Below are 19,324 nucleotides of genomic sequence, written 5' to 3'. Positions count from 1 at the left end.
ACAAAGTCCTGCCCAGTCACACTGGCTAGACAGGATAAGGGGAAAGGGAAGCAATCCATCTTTGCAGGACTGTGTTGCATGAGCTTGCTATTTTCATCTGGCAGTTTGGTTTATGTGACTGCTGCCTCTGTAATGTTTCTTGTGAAATGTCTCTCATCCCCTGTTCTCAGCATTACCCCACAAGCAGGTGGAGAACTTCCACCCAGTCTTTATTCAAAGTCACGCTGGCTCCATAGAGATATTTTAAAAATTACTTCAAGTCAGGCAAAACCTTGAGTGGGCACCTTTAGTGCACTAGACACTCAGTGTACCTAATTTATGATTGAATTACCTGATTTAAGTTTCAGAGGTACAGCCCTGAATATAAATGTGCCCAAAGCTAACAAATTAAATGGCAAAACACAGCAAAAAGTCTGAGCAGTCTAGCAGTTCTTTGGAGAGATGCCAAAGTTTAATAGCACAAACAGAATAAATAAACTCTATGAACAAATCAATTTTTCAAAGGTAACATCTGTTCTGCACTGGCTCCTGGTGTGAATAGATTCACCTGTGCACACATACAAGTGGGCTAATGGGATTCAGTGTGCTCCAGTACCCATCAGCATGCTTTGTCTTCATCAAAAACTCTAATGTGGATGGGACTCCAAGAGTTATTCTGAAACAAGCCAAACAACTTATACCTACTGTGCAAACTGTTTCATATGAATCATTACATTAATCCCATTGAATCAAAACCTAAGGATATTTACTCAGAACTGTAAACAGATAAAGGAGTCTGAAAATCTGTCTGAGAGAAACTGTTTCCGCCTAGTTCCAGTTTCTGAATCTTGTGCATTTGATGGATTCCCAAGACTTCCTAAACACCAAAACTGTGCTGTGTTAGAAGTCTTGTGTCTGCTTTGGCTCATGCTATGCTTCACCAATTTAAACCAAATTTTCCATAGAGTATGTGACACAACCTAGTTCTATCAAATAAAAAAGAGAAGGTGCATGAAACAAGCTGCAAAATGGATCTTTTATCTTTCTTTTATGAGTTCTCTGAAGGAGCAGAAAGCAATGCTTTACCTGGGTAGAAATTAGACTTAATATTATGCTATGCATAAAAACTGTTTAAATCTTAAAACTATTATAATTAATCATGCCTTTACACAGCTCCATCATAAAGATTATAAGGAAAATGGTGGGTTTAGAGTGTTGAGTTCTTCCTCAATACTTGAAAATTGCATGTTGGTTTAGTTTCTTTTCTTCATCTTTATTTCCCACTACAACTTTATAAACACCCTTTAATGCTTTCCTTTGGTTTTTTTTCCGCAGCATGATTTTTATCAAATATTGCTCACAATGTAAAGTTCTAGTGTCCTTGTAAACACAACCCTTGCTAGCAAATTAATTATTCCTTATTGAGTTGTTAGTTTGAGGACAGATACCTGGACATTCTGTTATTCTGACACCTCCTGGGAGCTGTGCAGTAGAGGGGATGGAAGCTGCATCCTGCAAACCCTAGGGAACGAGGCTGGGTCAGGATCTTCCTTTGTGTGTGACAGGGCAGCTTCCCCTCCCAGCAGCTGCTGCAGCGCAAGAGGAAAGCTCAAGAGCTTGGCTGGCCCCTGCTCCCAGCCAACACCTCCTTCCCACCACTGCTCCCCTCACTCCTCACAGGTGAAACGCACAGGTTTGACCCAGGGCTTGGCAGAGGCTGCACCCACTGCAGCTGGCACAGAATGGGACATGCAGAGGGCAAGGAGGGAGGGAACAACACCATTTGGCCATGGTGAGAAAACACCTAAGCTCTGACACCACACTATTAAAGAATTTTCAATTTCAGCCCCAATAAGACTCAGATAAGCAGCTGTGATTGACAGCAACATTAATTCAACTGTAGCCAGCTTCAGGATCAGAGAATATTCAGCAGCAGAAAGAAAATTGGCACATTAATGCCCAAAAGTCAAAGAGAAACTCATTTTGAGGAAATCACTCCTGCACTGGGTAAAAGGGTAATGAAAGAAAACAGAATGAAAACAAACAAACAAAAACCCCCACATGTTAGTTATTTCTTAGGGTTTGGGTTTTTGCTTTTTCTAGTTTTAATTTTGATCTTTAATGGTGAGTCGGCACCATTTTAATTGTAAATCTCTTTTTTAATTAACATTTGGGGTGAGGTATGACAGTGAATGTGTGTATAAACATGATAGAAAACTCCTGCATGATATTAATGAAAAATCATCAGCTTTTTTTTTATTATTACTTCTATACTCTTTGTTCTGAGAACAATCAGTAACAACCACTGTAGGCTCTGCTGTGCTCAACACTGCACAAAAACCAAAGTTTTCCCACACCCTACAGGATAGCAACCTGCAAGACACAACACCATACAGAGATACAGATAATTTCTTTCTATACCTCTCTCTATCATGTAGTATATTTTTAATATAATATTATAATACTTTAAGGGACTCAAACTAGTTAAAGCTTTTCTGAAGTATTTGTCTAAGAAAACTCAGTGGAGAGGGACAACACAAAGAATGTGCTGTCTGGAAAATGTAATATGTAGATAATGTAATGTGCTGAGATGATGACAAACAGAGGTAGAAGGACAATTCTTAATCCTGAGTAAGAGAGGAACAATGGGATGGGAGTTATCTGTGAAAATTATGCCAAGCAAAAACCCAGGGAAAAAGATAAGAAACAGTGAAAAGGAAAAAGAAACAAAAAGGGAGGACAAACTGTGTATATGAACCCCCTGGGATTAAGAATGACAAATCATCACCAAGTCTCAAATCTAGGGCATAAGGCAACAACTCCTTAGCAGGACTCACTCTTAGTAACAGCAGCACACCTAAAGGCTTTACTCTTCTAAAGCTGCAGGGTTTCAACCCCAAAAGTTGGAAAATATCTCTACTGTTTTCATTTGGCATGCAATGTACACAACAGTACAAACCAATGTTTATCCACGAAGGCTATTCTTTCTTTTAAAACTATTTTGCTCAGGTTTGAGTGATCAGTGCACATGCTGCTACTTTTTCTATCCCCCTGCCCACTGAGGGCTTTGCTCAGCTGCCAACTCTCCAGCCAAACATCAGGAGTCAGTACAATATGACAGCTGATGAGCCTCCTCTCCTAACCCCTTCATCCAGCTTGCTTAGCAGAGGGTCAGAATCTTCCAGTTGCAAAACTCATCCAATTATGCTGTTCCTTATACCATGAAAAGTGAGAGGTGATAACAAGGGACAAGCACAAATGCACATGTACAATGGTTTATCTTGGCATCTAAAAGACAAGGATCATTAGGGCAGGTTTAGAACTGGAGCAGGGAGGAAAGTGAATCACAAGTGTATTCCAAAACAATCATCCCTTAAAAACCTTACCAAAAAACATTCAAAATGGAAATGTTTATATGAGTTCAAATAGCTAAAAGCTATTTGAACTCATATAAAGCATTACACTGCCAATAAGAAAATCAAACTAATATTAGTACTGGTATTGTGTATTTGAATTTTCTGCCCTTTGCTAGGCTGCCCCATAATGTTATCACACACACACACAGAGGGATCAACCATGCCTTAACTGAAAGTCAAACCCTGCAGGTACCAACCATGCAATATTGAGTAAACCAGAATGAGTTGATACAGCAGAGGCATAAGTGCTAGCTGGGAGCTGGGACCTGCCAGTCTCAATTCCTGATGAAACTGCAGAGTATTTTCTATACACTGCTGAAGTGAGGAACAGAACATGAAGTGCATGTAGCTCAGCAGGTTATGGCCAAAGACTGAATGAGTTCTCTCAGGTTCCTCAGTGACAGAGCTGAGATGCAGGCCAATAAAACAACCTGACACACACACAATCTCAAAATGATGATAGGTCTGTTCTGAGTTCCATCTCATCTTTACACAAGCACAGAAGGCTGATTTAACCATTCAGACAATGTTGCTGCAGCCATAAAAGATAATATGCTGTCATCTTTTCTTACAGGTTAAAAAAATCTTCTGCTTGCCTCTCAATATGATGTTTTAAGAGTTTCTTTGTCAAAACTGTGAGGTCAAAAGAGTGCTCTACTATTAAATGTTTCTGCATCTTAAATTTCATCCACTTCATGTGTCACAGGCTCCTTTCAGTTTGTTTACCTGAGAAGGTTCACAGGACAATGCCTCAGTGCCCCAGAGTGACAGGAGAGGAAACCTGCACGTCTCAGGCACTTCTCATGTGTCAGAGTGCTTTACTGTAAGTGACAATCAGCATGATAAGGAGAAAAACAACTAGAAATAAGAAAATCAAAGAGGGAATGATACAGAGAGGGCATAACATTTTATAGTAACTGATGTTCACAAACACATTCAAAGCCCTCTGTTGCCAAGACTGGGGCCTGAGGCACACCCCTTATATTTGCTCTTCTCTTTCTAAATGCCCTTTCTAAGATGACCCAAGCTGGCTAAACAGGAAATTAATTTCTTATCTGTCTTCAAATGCATACTATTCCCTTTTGTCTCTCTCAAATAATGATATCCCGTGAGGCAGGGTACCTTATGTGCCTTACACATATAGATTTGACTTGCTACTTCAACCTTGTCCAGCCAAACAGTTCTTATCGAAGACAGATACTGGTCTAATCTGACACAATTGGCTTTTGTTAAAAACACATTGCATTTTATCCAATTTTCCATGTAACTCCATGTCCTTGAATTACCCTTCTCCTCCAAGAGGGGTTCAAAGACTTTGTTTAATACTGAGGTCAGACATACATAGCCATCCTCAATCCAAAATATTTACAAATCTCTGTCCTTGACTACTACCATAAGTCAGACAAAGCTGTATTAAATGTGATGGTCAAATTTTTTTCAACTGAAAAAATCAGCTTTCAACTGAATGAAAAAGCCCCTGGAAAAACTTTGACTTTTCATTGAATTGTCTGGCATCTAAACTCAGAATTATTTCCTACTGAGAAATCAAAGATATTTCTATTATAAATTATAATTTAATGTCTTGCAGAAATTTAGTTCAAATCCCTCACTAATCAGCTTACCTGAGAGTGAGCCAAGAACTACTATGAAAGAATCTGGAACCAAAAAAAGTTACTAGAGTGAAATCTGAGCAGCAAACTCAAAGTTTTTGGTATCCACTCTGGATTAGGAGTTAGCACAGGACTTGTCAAAGATAGGAAAGAAAAACAGTGATCTCAATAAATGTGTTTCTTAACCAAATCATGTTCATAGAATAGCTACACCTGCTCATGCATAATAATGGTGGCTTTTGTACTATGAGAAGCTCATGGCTAAAACCCTGACAAGTGACCTCTCCCTCTGAAATAAAACACAGAATGAGAAAACTTCATGCTCATTCATGCTGTACTGTACTTTCCCCACCCCATCACAGTCTGTATTTGTGTCAGGGGCAGCACCAGCATATGTGTGTGTGTGTTTGTGCACAGTGCACTGGCAATCAACACAAGGGACTGATGCCAGCCACAGAAGTCACTTTTCACACTTGCAGAAATCTGTCTTGTTCCCACCTATGTCCTGCCCCACGTTTCTCCAGCTTTGCCCATCACATCTCACTGTCCCCACTCACAGTGTGCCAGCATTCACAGGCTCACAGGAAAGCCTCAGGCCCTCTCAAGTCAACTGTCCTGCTCCAGACTAGTGCAGGGACAGGAGCAGGGAGATGAGCCATCCTGGCTGCAGATCTGGCATTTGCTTTTCCTATTTCTGATTTGCATTTGATCACTGCCGATCAAAAGGTAATTTGATCTCTTAATATGTATCCTCTGTTCTGTTATTTTAATCTGGCACTGTTCATAAAGAATTCTGGTTTATGTATTCAGAATTTTAAACTAATATTAGAATAAATACCTCATACTTCTTTCCATGATCACTAACCTATTTTATTCTTAGATATGAGCCATAATTAATTATCCTCATTTGTTCTTTGCACTAGAATTTCCATATCTCTTAGGGAACATTATTTTGTGAGGGCTTTCTAGCGGGTCTTTCTCTGCATTAAAATATCCTTACAACAGCAAAGATCTGGCTTGCCAGAAGGCTGCTTTCTTTGGATCACAGCAAAACCTATTCCTGGGCAATGTGTCTTCACATCTTCAACACTGAGCCCTCCCCTTCTTAATGTGCTTTCTTTACAAACCTATTAGAGAGCTCCAACTTCACCCAACTAGCTACTTGTGCCTATAACATGGGTTACACATTGGAAAAAGCTGCTGGAGAATCTGAACACAGTCCTTGGACCAATCTGCTCACAGGAGTAGAGATTTTCAGAGGATGTATTAAAATAAAGTCTTGTATTAGCAGGACTTGACAAAAGTTGTTCTGCTCTTAGCACAGGAGATGTAAGGACTGTTTATTTTAGGCCAGTCCCAGCACTTCTTCCTCATTACCCATCTTCCCAGAGGTACAGCATGCTACTGAGTAAAATACCCTTCTGCAAAATGCTAAACCATGTCCTGATCTTGCCACACAGCTTTTGAATCTACTTCCATATCTGGAATGAGCATGGTTTCTCACAATCACACAACAAGCAATGCTACATTTCCATGAGTACACTGTAAGTTATGCAGGTGCTGTCAGCTGGCTCAAGGGCTTCACCCAGCACAGCTCATGTTGGGATCCTGCTTTTACATTCCATAGGGACACACAGAGCCCTGAGTACAAGTTCTGTTTGTACACTCAAACTGGGCTAAGAGAGAAGCACTCCAGTCTATCCTCACCACTGTACCAAACAGTCTCCAAAAAGCTTTCTCAGAATTTTCATTTTCCTTGGATCTACTGTTCTCCTCAGACATGACACCAACCTCGTGTTTTATTCTTTATACCAGTCTTCTGACAAAGAAAGAGAGATTCTGTTATCTTTATACAGATTTTCTTTTCTAAAATATATAGTGAATGATCACTTTTGTTTCTATGTTTTAGAATCTTTACAAAAACAAGCAAGCATCAGAATAAAAGAGATATTGTTCCTCCAAGCCTTCTTACACATTTGTTGCTTGTCCTTCTACTAAATTCTGCAAGAAAAGAAGTTCTTTACAGGATTTTTCTCATAAGGGGTTGTATTTTCCTTTTAAGTTGTACCTTTAAAACTCTGAGAGCATTCTTTGACTCGTGGCAATGCAGAAGCTGGAGATTTCTCAAAAACCCTCTCCACAGATCTTTGAACTATTTTAACTATTATAATGCTGCTATATCTCATGCATTTGATTAAATACCTCATCTGACTTCCTGAAAAATGCCAAATAATTCTTTTTTTAATTTGAACATAATTTTGGTGCATTGGCTTTAGCTCTCCATCACCAGAGGCCTGTAGCAAGACTATTAGTCCAGCTGTTACAAAGTTCTAGCAGCCATTTCCTTGCCTTGCTCTCACTGCAGTACTGTAGTTTGAGCAGAATGCTGCCCATTGGTTTGGAAACCCTTGCTCACATTATTCTCTTGTTACCCTCTACTTCCATCATCCTCCTGCTCCCAAGGTTCTCCTTTTACAGGGTAGAGACGCTACAACCACTGCTATCCTCAGGAGCTGTCTTGGTGCAGATTCATTTTACCTGACATAATTTATTGATGAAAGGTTTCTGAAAGCTTTCACTTGATTTGAATCAGACCTTCTCTCTTCTCCTCTGTGATATTGAAGTAATTTACTTGATCAAAAACAATTTGTTCTTATACTTCACTGCATTTAATTTTTAAGGTTTATTCTCCCTGCACTCTGCAAATGATTAGATTTGTGGTGCCACTGGTATTAAACTGTCATCAGCACAGGGTGTAACCACTGCCAGTCCACATTCTTCACACATCTGCTTTCTGGAATACTGCTCTGCCAGATCGTGATGCCAAGGACAATCTCACGAAACAATCTTCCACACAGAGTGCAGAAAGCCCTGCTAACTTGCCTGTGCTTCTAAATTAGTTCCCTCTGCCAGCACCAGGGTTCAAGTGTTTTATACAAAAGCTGCACTTCAAGTGAAGAGCTTCAAAGTGATCTCACCTGGCAGCTGGCACCAGAGACTTGCTAGGGCTTTAAGGGCCTGTGCACAGCCAGGTCACAACAGAGTTCATCCTTTCTAATGCAATAATTAATCTTACTCATACCAATGGTATCTCCAGTTCTGTAATCATGTTAAATGTACCATATGCAGAAGTTCCTCTTCTGCAGGAAAATAAACCCCATTGCCAAGCTACAGCCAGAGCAGTTTTGGAATGTCCTGAGAAATTTCTATGCCTTAAAAGATGCCAGGAAATCCTTTTAAATTTTCCGAGGTCAAATTTCTTTTTATGTTCTCTCAGGTTCTCACTAGCTAAACATTTAAGTTTTTGCTGGGTTTGGTGCCATACTTACTACACAGAAATGTATATGCTTTTTATCTTTCTTTTTCTTCTAGATGTATTTAATGTAGTGCTTTCTAACTATGAAAATGGATGCCTTTTATACACTCCTAGTTTCCTTGGTATGGAGGACATTGTGTTTGATTTCTTATATTTTGCCTTAGGAATTCTATATTCTGTTCTGGTGTGAGATTCATTTCACCAAGTTTTACATACTTAATTATTAGGGATCTACATCTAAATGAATTGTTTAGACTGTTTTACAGTCAAGAAAGGGAAAGAAACTCATCCTAATCTCAATTCATTCCAATTATGACTGACTCCTTCAGTGCTGGAGTTAACAGTCTTGGATTTGGCCATTTCTCTTTGCTGATGAAAAAGTAAGACTGGCAGGTTAGATGTCTGCCTGATATCCTGCTGAAAGGTGTCTGAAAAGAGGGGATACCAATGATGCCAACTTAACATCACACACATTTTTCAGAATGTCCTGAACACCAATGTGATTTGTGCAGCAGCCTTACCTATTCCCTGTGTCTAGCTGACCCTTACGCATCTCTGGTGGTGCTGTTTAGTTGGTTGTAAGTTTTTTGGTATTTTTCATTTGTTTGGCATTCTGATTTTGGTGGCAGGGGTGGTAGTGCTTGGTTTGTTTGGGGAGGGTTGGGAGACTATTTTGAGGGGCAGTTGCTAGTTTTTTGTCAGAAGAAGACAAAAAAAGACAAGCAATATTTCCTTGTTACTATACAACTGATGGCAGGGAAAGTTTTTCTTCTATTCTTTATCTGCCTGGTGCAGCCTGCATTTTCCAAACTTTTCTAATGTTAATTTGTCTCTTCATATATGCTTTTTTAATCCTATATGAGTATTTTTCCATCCTTTGCATGTTCTATCCTTCCATTTTCAAGAGTAGCTGCATTACCACTCAGCAGTTACATAAGCAGGTTTCCATTTAGGTCTCTGATTTTTACTTACGTGGAGGCGTTTATATTCAGGATATAATAGACTTCAAATAACTTGAGTAAGATGTCTCAGTTTTCTGCTCTGCCTCAGGGAGCTATCAACTAAGACTGTGGTCTGCAAATACCCCAGACATTTTACTCAGCACACATAAGAGAACAAGCCACTTCTCAGTCTGCAGCTACTTACAGATAAAAAGATGTGACTAAGATCGGTTCCACTAACTTCCTCCATTTTGCCCACATCTCTGCAATGCTTCCAGTTTCAAAGTTGAAACCAGCAAATTTTTAGCCCTATTCTGCAAAAAGGCCAGAGTTAATTCTTAGGGTCTGACATTACATCTGGATCTGGAATTTAAGTTAGACAGACTTTCCCATAAATACACATTGAACCAGATCTTATTAATACCGATTTTCATTACTCTGTTTTTTCAGACATGAGAAAGACAAAGACAGAAAGAATGAATCTTTGTAAAAAAGAGACCTGATTATTTGACTTTGCAGAGCTACAGTATTATTCTTTTATCCTCAATTGTTTAGCATTTTAAATTACAACAGTAGTAGACTTTTAAATTTTTTTAAACCACTCCTTGAAAAGATTTTAAAAAGTCACAAAGAACTAAAACAGAATTTGCTAGTAACAGCTATAAGTTAAAATTAAAATATAATTTATACCCAATTCAGTGATTCCTCTTCAGCTTTCTCCACAGTGCAGATTAACTTATCTTTACATGTTAAATCACCCCAGATCTCACAGGTTTTTCAAACACAAATTTGTTATTCTAACAATTACATCCAAAATAACCATTACCCAATTGTTCAACTAGTCTATAGTGATAACTCCCCATCCTCTACAAATTCCATGGTACACAAGAGCATGTAGAGCATCCTCTCTTGCAAGAGCCAGGAGGAGAGCTCCCCTAAAACCCCTCCCCTCCTCTGGGGCATATTAATCTGCTGTACATGCCCTGCAGATCTGGCCATGTCTCTGTGCCTCCCCAGCTCAGTCCTGCACACAGCCCTTGCTCTACAGCACCACAAGAACCTCAGTCAGCTGGTGGCAGGAGCCAGCCACGTGCACAGCTCAGCCAGAGAAAAGTTTCATGGTTTGCCTGCTCCCTGTCAAACACTACCAAAATGGAAGTGTTTGCTCTTTAGGCTAACATGTAACTTATAGCAAATCATCCTTTAAAAAACCACACACAAACTGAATTCTAACAAAGAGCAAAATGTGAGTTCTCTTTATTACAGAAAGATTGAAAAAATAGAAGTGACATCTTTACTTTCATACCTTTTTTCATTACATTTCTTCATAAACACAACAAAAGTAGTATTAATAACTCATAAGTAATCTAAGAATTGAGACTCCAAAATATTCACCAAAAGGACACTAAAACAGAAAGCTGCAAAGCTCAAGAAATCTTAAAAACATCGTACACAGGGTGAATTTGGGGAGTGGTGCCATTAACTTCTAGAGATTCATGCCTGCAGCAGAAATATAGCACCTAGCAGCAGAAGACCAAACAACATACACAACAAATGTGTGCTTATAGCAGCCTGATGTAAGAAAACATCCTCTGAAAAACTGGTTTATGTAATTTTGATTAGTAGCACAAGAATTCCTATACTTGGGTGCTTTTTAACAGTAAATAAAGTGTGAGCATATTTTCCTTTGAGGAGGATGGGACTGTCTTCAGTTACAGAGCCCCCGTTGTGTGATGAGGCAAAAGGCAAACCACCTTTGGGGCCAAATGCAGGCTTTTGCAGAGCTGCCACGTGTATTTCCACCTGGGACCACAGCTGCTGCTTTGCTGAGGGGGTGGGTGGGTGGGGTGCTTGGGTTTGATATTCTGTGTTGTTGTGTTGGGTTTATTGGGGGGCAGGTGTCCCCCCCAGCAAGTTATTTCTCTCTTACTAGGATATTTTTCATAGCAGAGCTAGGATTAGGACTGGACTACGACTTCCTTTTGTTGCTCCTCCAACAAAAGGAAAGTGAACTCTGAAGTCCAAGTCTAAACAGCCACAACATTTCTGGCAGAATATCTTTCTCTATTTGAACATGCTAATCCTTTTTTATCAAAAATAGTGACTTCCACCAACATCCCCAAAATCTGACAGAACATATCAATTAAACAGTGTGGTCACAGAAATTTTTAAGTTCTGATTGTTCATCCTCATATTAAGTCACAACTTTTCTTTACACCTTCAGTTTTTCTGTATGATGGAAAAGCTAAACATTCTGCAATATGGCTGATGGCAGTAGCATTTCTCCTCAGATTTACCTGGGACTTCTCACTTAAAAATATTCTTTCAGGTTACCTGTATCTTTGTGAAGCAGGAGCTACACAGGAGGAGGATTTCAATAATAGATATTTGTTTCAGACGATGTAAAAAAAAAAAAAAAATCACAATTCCATGGTTTGATTCATGATAAATCTTCATGAAATTATTTTTAAATACATTGCACTTAGAGCAAAGAGGGCATCAGATCAGTCAAACTCAGAATAGACAGAAGCTGAACCAGGACTGAGGAAACAGATTTAGATATTGAGCCTGGTTTCAGTGAGACAGAAAGGGAGAACTGTGCCTGACAAGACTGAAACTGCCTGGGCAGTTTCAAACAGCAATGAGGCAAACTAGAGTAAACATTTCTGGGTATGTGAACTGAGAGTGGAAGCCAGAGATCAATGGGAAAAAGGGTATTTGATTATAAAAGCAGGGCAGGGTAACATTCCTGCATTACATATGGATTGAAATCCTCTGCACGTGCCTACACTGGCACCCTTAATCCAGTTTCAGAGCTCAGCAGTCGCCACCTTTCCAATCTTAATGTCATTCTTTAATTCAGGCAGGGCTGTGGCACAGCCGTGGGGTGGCCTGTGCCCAGGGAGGGCTGCAGTGCAAAGCAGCTCTGCCCTGCTCTCTTCTCCCATCCCTGAATGGGGCAGGCACAAATTTGGTCTGACTGTAATTGCCCAGTTATGCCAAGAGGTTTGCACTTTGTTTTTCCAAATTTTTAAAGCAGCCTTAGTGCAACATCTACCTTTTTCTATTACATTATTTAAATTACATCTCCCTGGAGATGCAACCAGAGCAGCTGGAGTGTGATAAGGCTTCTTGCAGCCTTAAAATGCTGTAGGACCCACATCTGACATGCTTTTGAAATGCCAGCACTGCACACAGATTTTTCTTCCTCTTTTATGCTGCCCTAAACGATGTGATTATGTCTGTAATACTATAAAGCAACTGTGTCAACTATAAAGAGGAAACATTTATGGCATAGGTTATTAAAACAATGAAAAATAGGCCAGGGCAATTTAAGTTCCTTGAGTGGGCTGAATAATAACTAGTTAAATAAGGAACAAAGATAAATAATTTATTACAGAATCAACACAACAAGCACAAGAAAATTGCATTCACTTTAAACTGCATCTCAAGAGGCTTCAGAGCAGAAGCACGGACAGCACACAATGAATGTGTCAGAGCAAATGCAAAATGAAGGGGATTTAGAGAACCTGTTGCAAAATGGAGTAATCACAGCTTCAGAATATCCACGTACATAAACAGCAGCCAGTCAAACACACCAGACAAAAGTTTATGCTAAGAGCAGGAGTGGCTCAAGGGACTGAAGATTGCCTTGGTGGCTGGGCAGATTGTCTGCTTCAGCACACAGCCCCTCCTGCTCTGCGTGGTCAAGGCTCTGTGCCAGCATGGGCAAAACAGGACTCTAAAAATGAGTGGGACAAATGCTCATTAGGAAATTATAAGGCTGCTTCCAAGGCCTAGCTCAGACATCACTGGATTAAGAAAGGTAGAGTAATACTCATCTTCAATTACTTATTCTGGAAAAGAATGAAAGGACAGAGCAGACAGAACGCACTATAATCAAATGCAACTTCCTTTAAAAGCCTGTACTTTTTACACTCAGTCTGACAACTCAGTTCAAACAATTCATGATGTTTGTAATAACAAAGCAAATATTCCCAAAGATTAAAAACCTAGAATGAGGCTTGTATTTCCATTTTTGGCCTTTTAATTAGGTTTTTCTGAAGTGCTGCAAACAGAGCAACTCTAATTAATGGCTTTCATACTTTGCTTTTTAATAATAGCTCTTAACAGCCTAGCAGTTTGGAGGTTTCAGATCAAATTGGGAATGGATCAGAAAAGATTGTTTGGCTTGATTTTACTCTAACAGAAGTGAGACAAATCTAAACTTTCCCTACTCAATTAGATCTCATGAGATACTCACCTTGATCATGGTTCTGATAAGAATTTATATTAAGATCTCACCATCTTTTCTGAAGTAGACTTAATTTTTCACACAAACTCAGTATATGACCTTGGGTGAAAAAAATCACCCAATCTGCTGACTTAACTTTTAAAAATAAATAGAAAGCAACTTAACTTTTAAAAATAAATACAAAATGTGCACATAAAAACACCACTATAAAACAATTTCCATGTCTGCAGCATATAGGACATATAAAATTATTTAGCCTTGCAATTTTTAACTGAGGTTAGAAGCATATTTTACATCTCTTCAGGATAAAGAATTTGTGCTTTGTGTGTAAAGCAGTGATACCATAAACAGCCAACAGTGAAAGAAAAGGAGGCACCTGTGTGGATAGGCCCAAGACTCAGTGTTCCTTCCTGAGTATTTCTACAATATTGCTGCAGAACCTGAATCACTATTATTATATTTGTTCCTTTCCTGTTTAAGGAGGCAGGGAGAAAGATTGGGGAAGATGGCACAAGTAAGAAAGCAAGAGAAGGAGCAGGGGAGAGAAAGTGGGATGACAAATCAATAAAGTAAATTTTCCCTAGCAGCAAAAATAGCTGACAGATCTGCTTTCCAAAGAACACTGAAAATTACTTTGTGAGTAAAAGTGGCAAAGAAGATAAGGCAACTTGAAGGACTCATGGGAGAGCTGCTATTGACAGACATGCAGATGATGTAATTGCTCAAGATGAGCAGGTTTTTCTTTTATCTCAATAAAGCACTTCTGGAAAAAAGATTGGAAAGGCAGGTATGAGACAATAGCATAAAGCCTGTTCCTAACTTACATAATTTTATGTAGAGAAGAGTTGATGTATGAAGTGGAAAAGAAATGCATTGAATGCTGAAGATTAGGTATTACAGAGAACAACTTACACTCCCAGTGATAAAGGAATATTTGATGAAATATGTTTTGTCTGTTGAAGAAATATATTGATTTTACAAAAGGCTAAACATAGGTGTTTAAGAAAACATTTGCTACTGTTCTTATATAAAATAGCTGATAGAATAGCATCTTAAATTGTCCTGTTTACTCTTCTGTGTCTTGCTCCAAGTGTGATTTTTTTATGCAATTTGATCAGGAGACAATCTAGTATACACTTCCTGTGTTTCAGCTCCTGCTGCATTATGTATGCCATGACATTCCCTTCAGCCATTCTGGTACCCTTTCAAGACAGCTTTTGAGCATCAAATGGTTTGGGTTTTGGGGGAGTTTTCAGGTTGTTTTTTTCCTTCTACTGAAAAACATTCGACAATACTGATGACAGGTGAATGTATGCAGTAAGGGGGAAGGTGGGGGGGATAAAGAGATAGTATTTTATATACTTGTGTTTAGTTAGATGATTTTCTTGTGCTTTGCAATTAAATTTCTTAGTGTAATAGAACAGCACGTTGCCACCAGTGTGTCTATTGCAAATATCCTTTAACAAACCTCACAGATATCTAAAGCCTCTCCTAACCCACGCTGGGCCACCTCTCACATCGACATTGCCTGAATGGTGCAACCCTGTTGCCAGGATTCTGACCAGCCCCAGGGCTTATGGGGTAAGTGCCCAGCTTGGTTCATTGTCTTTGAGGTGTTAGCCAAAACCTGTCACTTCGCATTGATCACTTCAGTACAGTCCCTTCTCTAAAACTTTTTACTTTTAATGCTAAGCACTATACAATTTCTTCAGTTGTGAAGACAACAAGGTACATTTTCATAAATGGCCACTAAATCTGTGAGCTTCAAATGTGAGTGATATATTCTAAATAATTCATCCAGATGCTGAAAGTATTGGCTACCCATCAGCAATATTTAAGCACTGAAATTATCTAAAACATCTGAAGGGTAGGTTGTGTTTCTCAACACTGCCTGCGAACAGAACATGGTAAGCAACTCTTGGCTTTAATCAACAAGATGGTAAAAGAACACCTGAAAAAATAAGCATGTAATGAAACAAAATGAAAGTGAAATTGCATCAGAGTTCTTGTTCATTTAAGCTTTAACAAAAATCTCCCTCAAGAGCCCCTCTTCCACAGACCTTTTTCTTTGTTTCAATACAGGACCAACTGAAAGATGGAGACACAGATTATATCATCAATAATGATGAATTGACTGAAAACTATGAATCGTCTGCTCACATAGCAGTGCCAGCACAGGACAGCACAGCCTCCCCCCAGGCTACAGGCAAGGAAGATATTCAGGAAGGAGACCTAGGATTAGGAGGATACAAACTCCAGCTTCAACCCACTGCAGGTCAACCCCAGAAGAATTCATGGGCATGAGCAGTGTTATGTTAATCACAAGAAAGAAGATTAAAAAACAATGAAACAAAAGATCTTGTTATGTAAACAAGAGGTCAGAAAAAATTTACTAAGCACCAAAATCAAAGAAAATTTAGTAACTGCAAGTAACTGCCTGCTCCTCCCAAGAAAGGAGTTTCCTATCATATCCATATAACTACAACCATATGCAAGTTTTAGGACTGTAGCAGTTTTTAGGATAAATGCATAGGGCAGTACCTGCCCACTGTAAATCCATTGCAGTAATGTTTTGTCTCAGCACTTGGCTGTACTCTGCCACTCACATGTACACAGGCCTTGGAATATTGCTTAGAGTCTTCAGTAAGTTGAAATGGAGAGAAATAACTTCCTAACATTCATGCTTATATGTTGACAGCTCTTTTCTACAACTGATCCTGACAAGATCCACACATAACTACTCAGTAGGTATTATATTTATAAGGAAGAAGCAGAAGATTCCTTGTCCAAGGAGTTGTGATATGAAAATGCTTAAAACATGCTTTGCAGCACCTCAGTCTTCATAGATAAAGCCTCATGCCCACAGATATATTCGTCCTGACATCCAGCCAAATATTCTCTTTCTAAAAGCACCTTATAGCCACAGAGGGTTTCTCTAGGCTTCCACAAACTGAACCCTGATAGGGGACACGGAGGTGTACAAAATCAGCAACAAACGTCCTTCCTGGCAGCACTGAATGGGCACAACCACTGTTTAAAGCCAGTATAATTCCAAAAGGCATTTGTCCTTACAGCTTGGCAACATGCAGAGCTTAAATGGGGGAAAAGGGTTTTTTGTTTTGAAAGATAATTCTGAACATATACTTTGATTTAAGAACTCAAATGTTTTTTGTTTGGTTGTTTTGTTTTTTTTTTTTTTTTTACTGATTAAGAAGAGTTGTTTCTAATCAAATATTTCTGCAAAACAATTATATCTTCAGACTGCCTGCTCCAAGGATTAATTTGTCTGTCTCTCTTCTTATACTGGGCACGGAGCGTTGTGCTAGAAATGAGGACTGTGGTGGTTAGAAACAAAAAGGGGGGGGAACCACACAAGAGAGAGGTATCAAAGTGTTCATTGTTCTGCATAAAGACAGTAAATGGATAACCAACTGCTCAGCCATACATACAGCTGGCTGTCAAGTACTATGAGGCATTAGTACAGATAGCTTTGGCACACAGCAGAGCTAAGCAGTGCAAAACCAGGGACACAGCCAGGCTTCTGTTGTTAGAGCATGTGCCTTTTGGCACAGCACAAACTTCAACTAACTAGGCATGATGATGTTCCTACTAAGAAAGTCAAAACATCAGGAGTTTTTAAGGAAGATCATACTTAGTATACAAAGATACCAGGCAAGAAGAAATTTATCCAGAAGAATAAAAATCAAACTGTCTCTATTAATAGTTCTAAAGATGAATAGGTCTAAATTTCACCACAAATAAAACCTAAAATATAAATATAATCAAGTTTTAGTCATTCTTTTCCAGTGTAATTAGTTTCTGGCTATATGTGACTCTAGAACAACCATTTAAAGCATAAATTGGAACACAGTGGAGTTGTATATACTGTTACAAAAAAATCAGAAGCTTAAACTGGCATTTCATTTTTTCCTAAACTCTAATCAAGAATCTTCAAAGGGCCTTAATCCCCATGTAGTTTAAAACAAATAATATTCAGGCATGATAAGTTCTTCTAAGAACTATTGAATTTCCAGCTCCATGCTTTGCTTTGTTTAGCTGCCTGGGCTGGGAAAAGACGTGCAGCAGCTTGCAAGAAGGGATGGAGAATAGGTAAGGAGGGAAGGTTTTGTCACCAAGTACTGGGAGACAGCAGAGAACAGAGGAAGGAGAAGCAGGCAGACACTGGAGTGAGGTGAAAATGTGGCAACCCAGCAAGAAGCTCTTGGGGTAGGTGCTAACACCACCCTGATTTCAGCAGCCATTTTCTGGTTTCAGCCTCTGAAGTCCTGAGGCCGTGTCACCAGGCTAACTAACTGTCTTGGATTCCAGTCCTTAGATTACACTGGAAATCAATAAAGTGCTGTAGCATGACAAAGATGCAAAGCTGTTTTTCACAACTGCAACATGAACTGGAAATGACAAGTTCTTCTACTCTGAAATGCATCCTGCAGCATACTGTACAGGGGCTTACTGATGGATTTATTTATTGTACAATGATAAATGGAGAGCTCTGGGGTCTGAAATTCTCTGTTTATAAACAAAGTCTGCAACAAATACTTTTCACACTGTTCTAGCCCTATGCCTTCAAGGGCTACTTTACCTGGTAGAGAAAGTCATCCCTTATGACAGACAGGCCATACTTCACATTTCACAGGTCAGATTTTTATGCTAAGACTACCAAAGAGGCTGAATCAGTGGTCCCAGCAGGAAGGGCATTTATCATCTGGGATCATGCTCAGCAACCAAAGTATCATTGGCTTTTAGGAAAATTAGCAATATGAGCTGCAGGAAAACCTGAAGCTTCTGCTGAATGGCAATAAGAATCTCAATTGTCCATTACACTCATCATTTCCTCATTTTAAGATACTCTTTTCATGACACACAGCTCAAGAAAGTTACAACATTAGAATAAATGACATATTTGTATTCAAGAAAAAAATTACTGACAACTAGTAATTCTGCATGACTGTTTAAACAAAGTAATGAATGTTAAGAGAGGTCTTTAATGTAATTTACAGTTTATACACTGGAGATTTAAACTACTCAATATCACACAGTGTTTGACTGAATGTGCAAGTCACTCATTATAAATGTGAAGCTATTCCTTCTATCTGACTTAATCTAATAAAACAGTGCTTGGAAAATGAAATGTAATATATATTGTCAAAAATGTAGTGACTACATATTCAGAATGAAGACCAAAATGTGAGGCAAGGTGGAAATCTAGAATACTGCTAAACCTTTCAGGTTTCAAAAGTAATAACTAGCATTTTATACAGAACTATCAAAAGCATTTTGCTAAGTTAAGCAGTGGAAAAAATCCCAGCTACACAGCAGAGCCAGTCCAAAAAGACACTCCACTGAAAATATCAGATCACTCTGATAACTTTCACAGAGTAGTGCAATATTTGGCAACCTCACTGAAAACAGGGGCCATTGGAAGTGAACACTCATGTTCCTATGTTAAAAGCTTAAACTTTTCAATAGTAAGGACATAAAGGCTGTCTCCAAACTGATGAACCCTGTGTATAACTTCAGCCAGGAAACTAATTGCCTTGAAGCCCTGAGAGCAGCTCACACCTTTTTCACCTGGCAATTTACTCAAGTGCCTTTCTGAGCTGGTCTCTTTCCTTTCTTGCTCTTATTTTGCTATCAGCCATCAGGAAATGTGAGTCCTGTAACACCCTGAGTGCTGTGTACATTTGGTACAACATAAATGCAGCAATATTCAGATCTGTATTTTAGATGCATGTGAGCATTGCACGTGTGCTTTTGAAATTCTTTGTCTTTACAATTCCTAGGATACA

The 19,324-nt window shown here is 39.0% G+C and overlaps 1 protein-coding gene across 2 annotated transcripts in view; it reads left to right on the top strand.

The window, feature by feature from the left end:
* The window catches only part of SLC9A9 (solute carrier family 9 member A9), a 176,505-nt gene extending 159,206 nt beyond the window's left edge, over positions 1-17,299 (top strand). For both annotated transcript variants that reach the window (XM_054639225.2, XM_077183933.1), the window contains exons 15-16: positions 14,993-15,098; positions 15,600-17,299. In XM_054639225.2, the coding sequence (XP_054495200.2) occupies positions 14,993-15,098; positions 15,600-15,821 (328 nt within the window). In that variant the 3' untranslated portion in view covers positions 15,822-17,299. The remainder of the gene's footprint in view (positions 1-14,992; positions 15,099-15,599) is intronic.
* The last annotated feature ends 2,025 nt before the right edge of the window (positions 17,300-19,324 follow it).

The sequence above is a fragment of the Agelaius phoeniceus genome, chromosome 10 (genome assembly GCF_051311805.1).
Source record: "Agelaius phoeniceus isolate bAgePho1 chromosome 10, bAgePho1.hap1, whole genome shotgun sequence".
Lineage (NCBI taxonomy): Eukaryota > Metazoa > Chordata > Aves > Passeriformes > Icteridae > Agelaius > Agelaius phoeniceus.
Note: the sequence above shows the minus strand (reverse complement) of the source record. Positions and strands in the feature narration are given on the sequence as shown.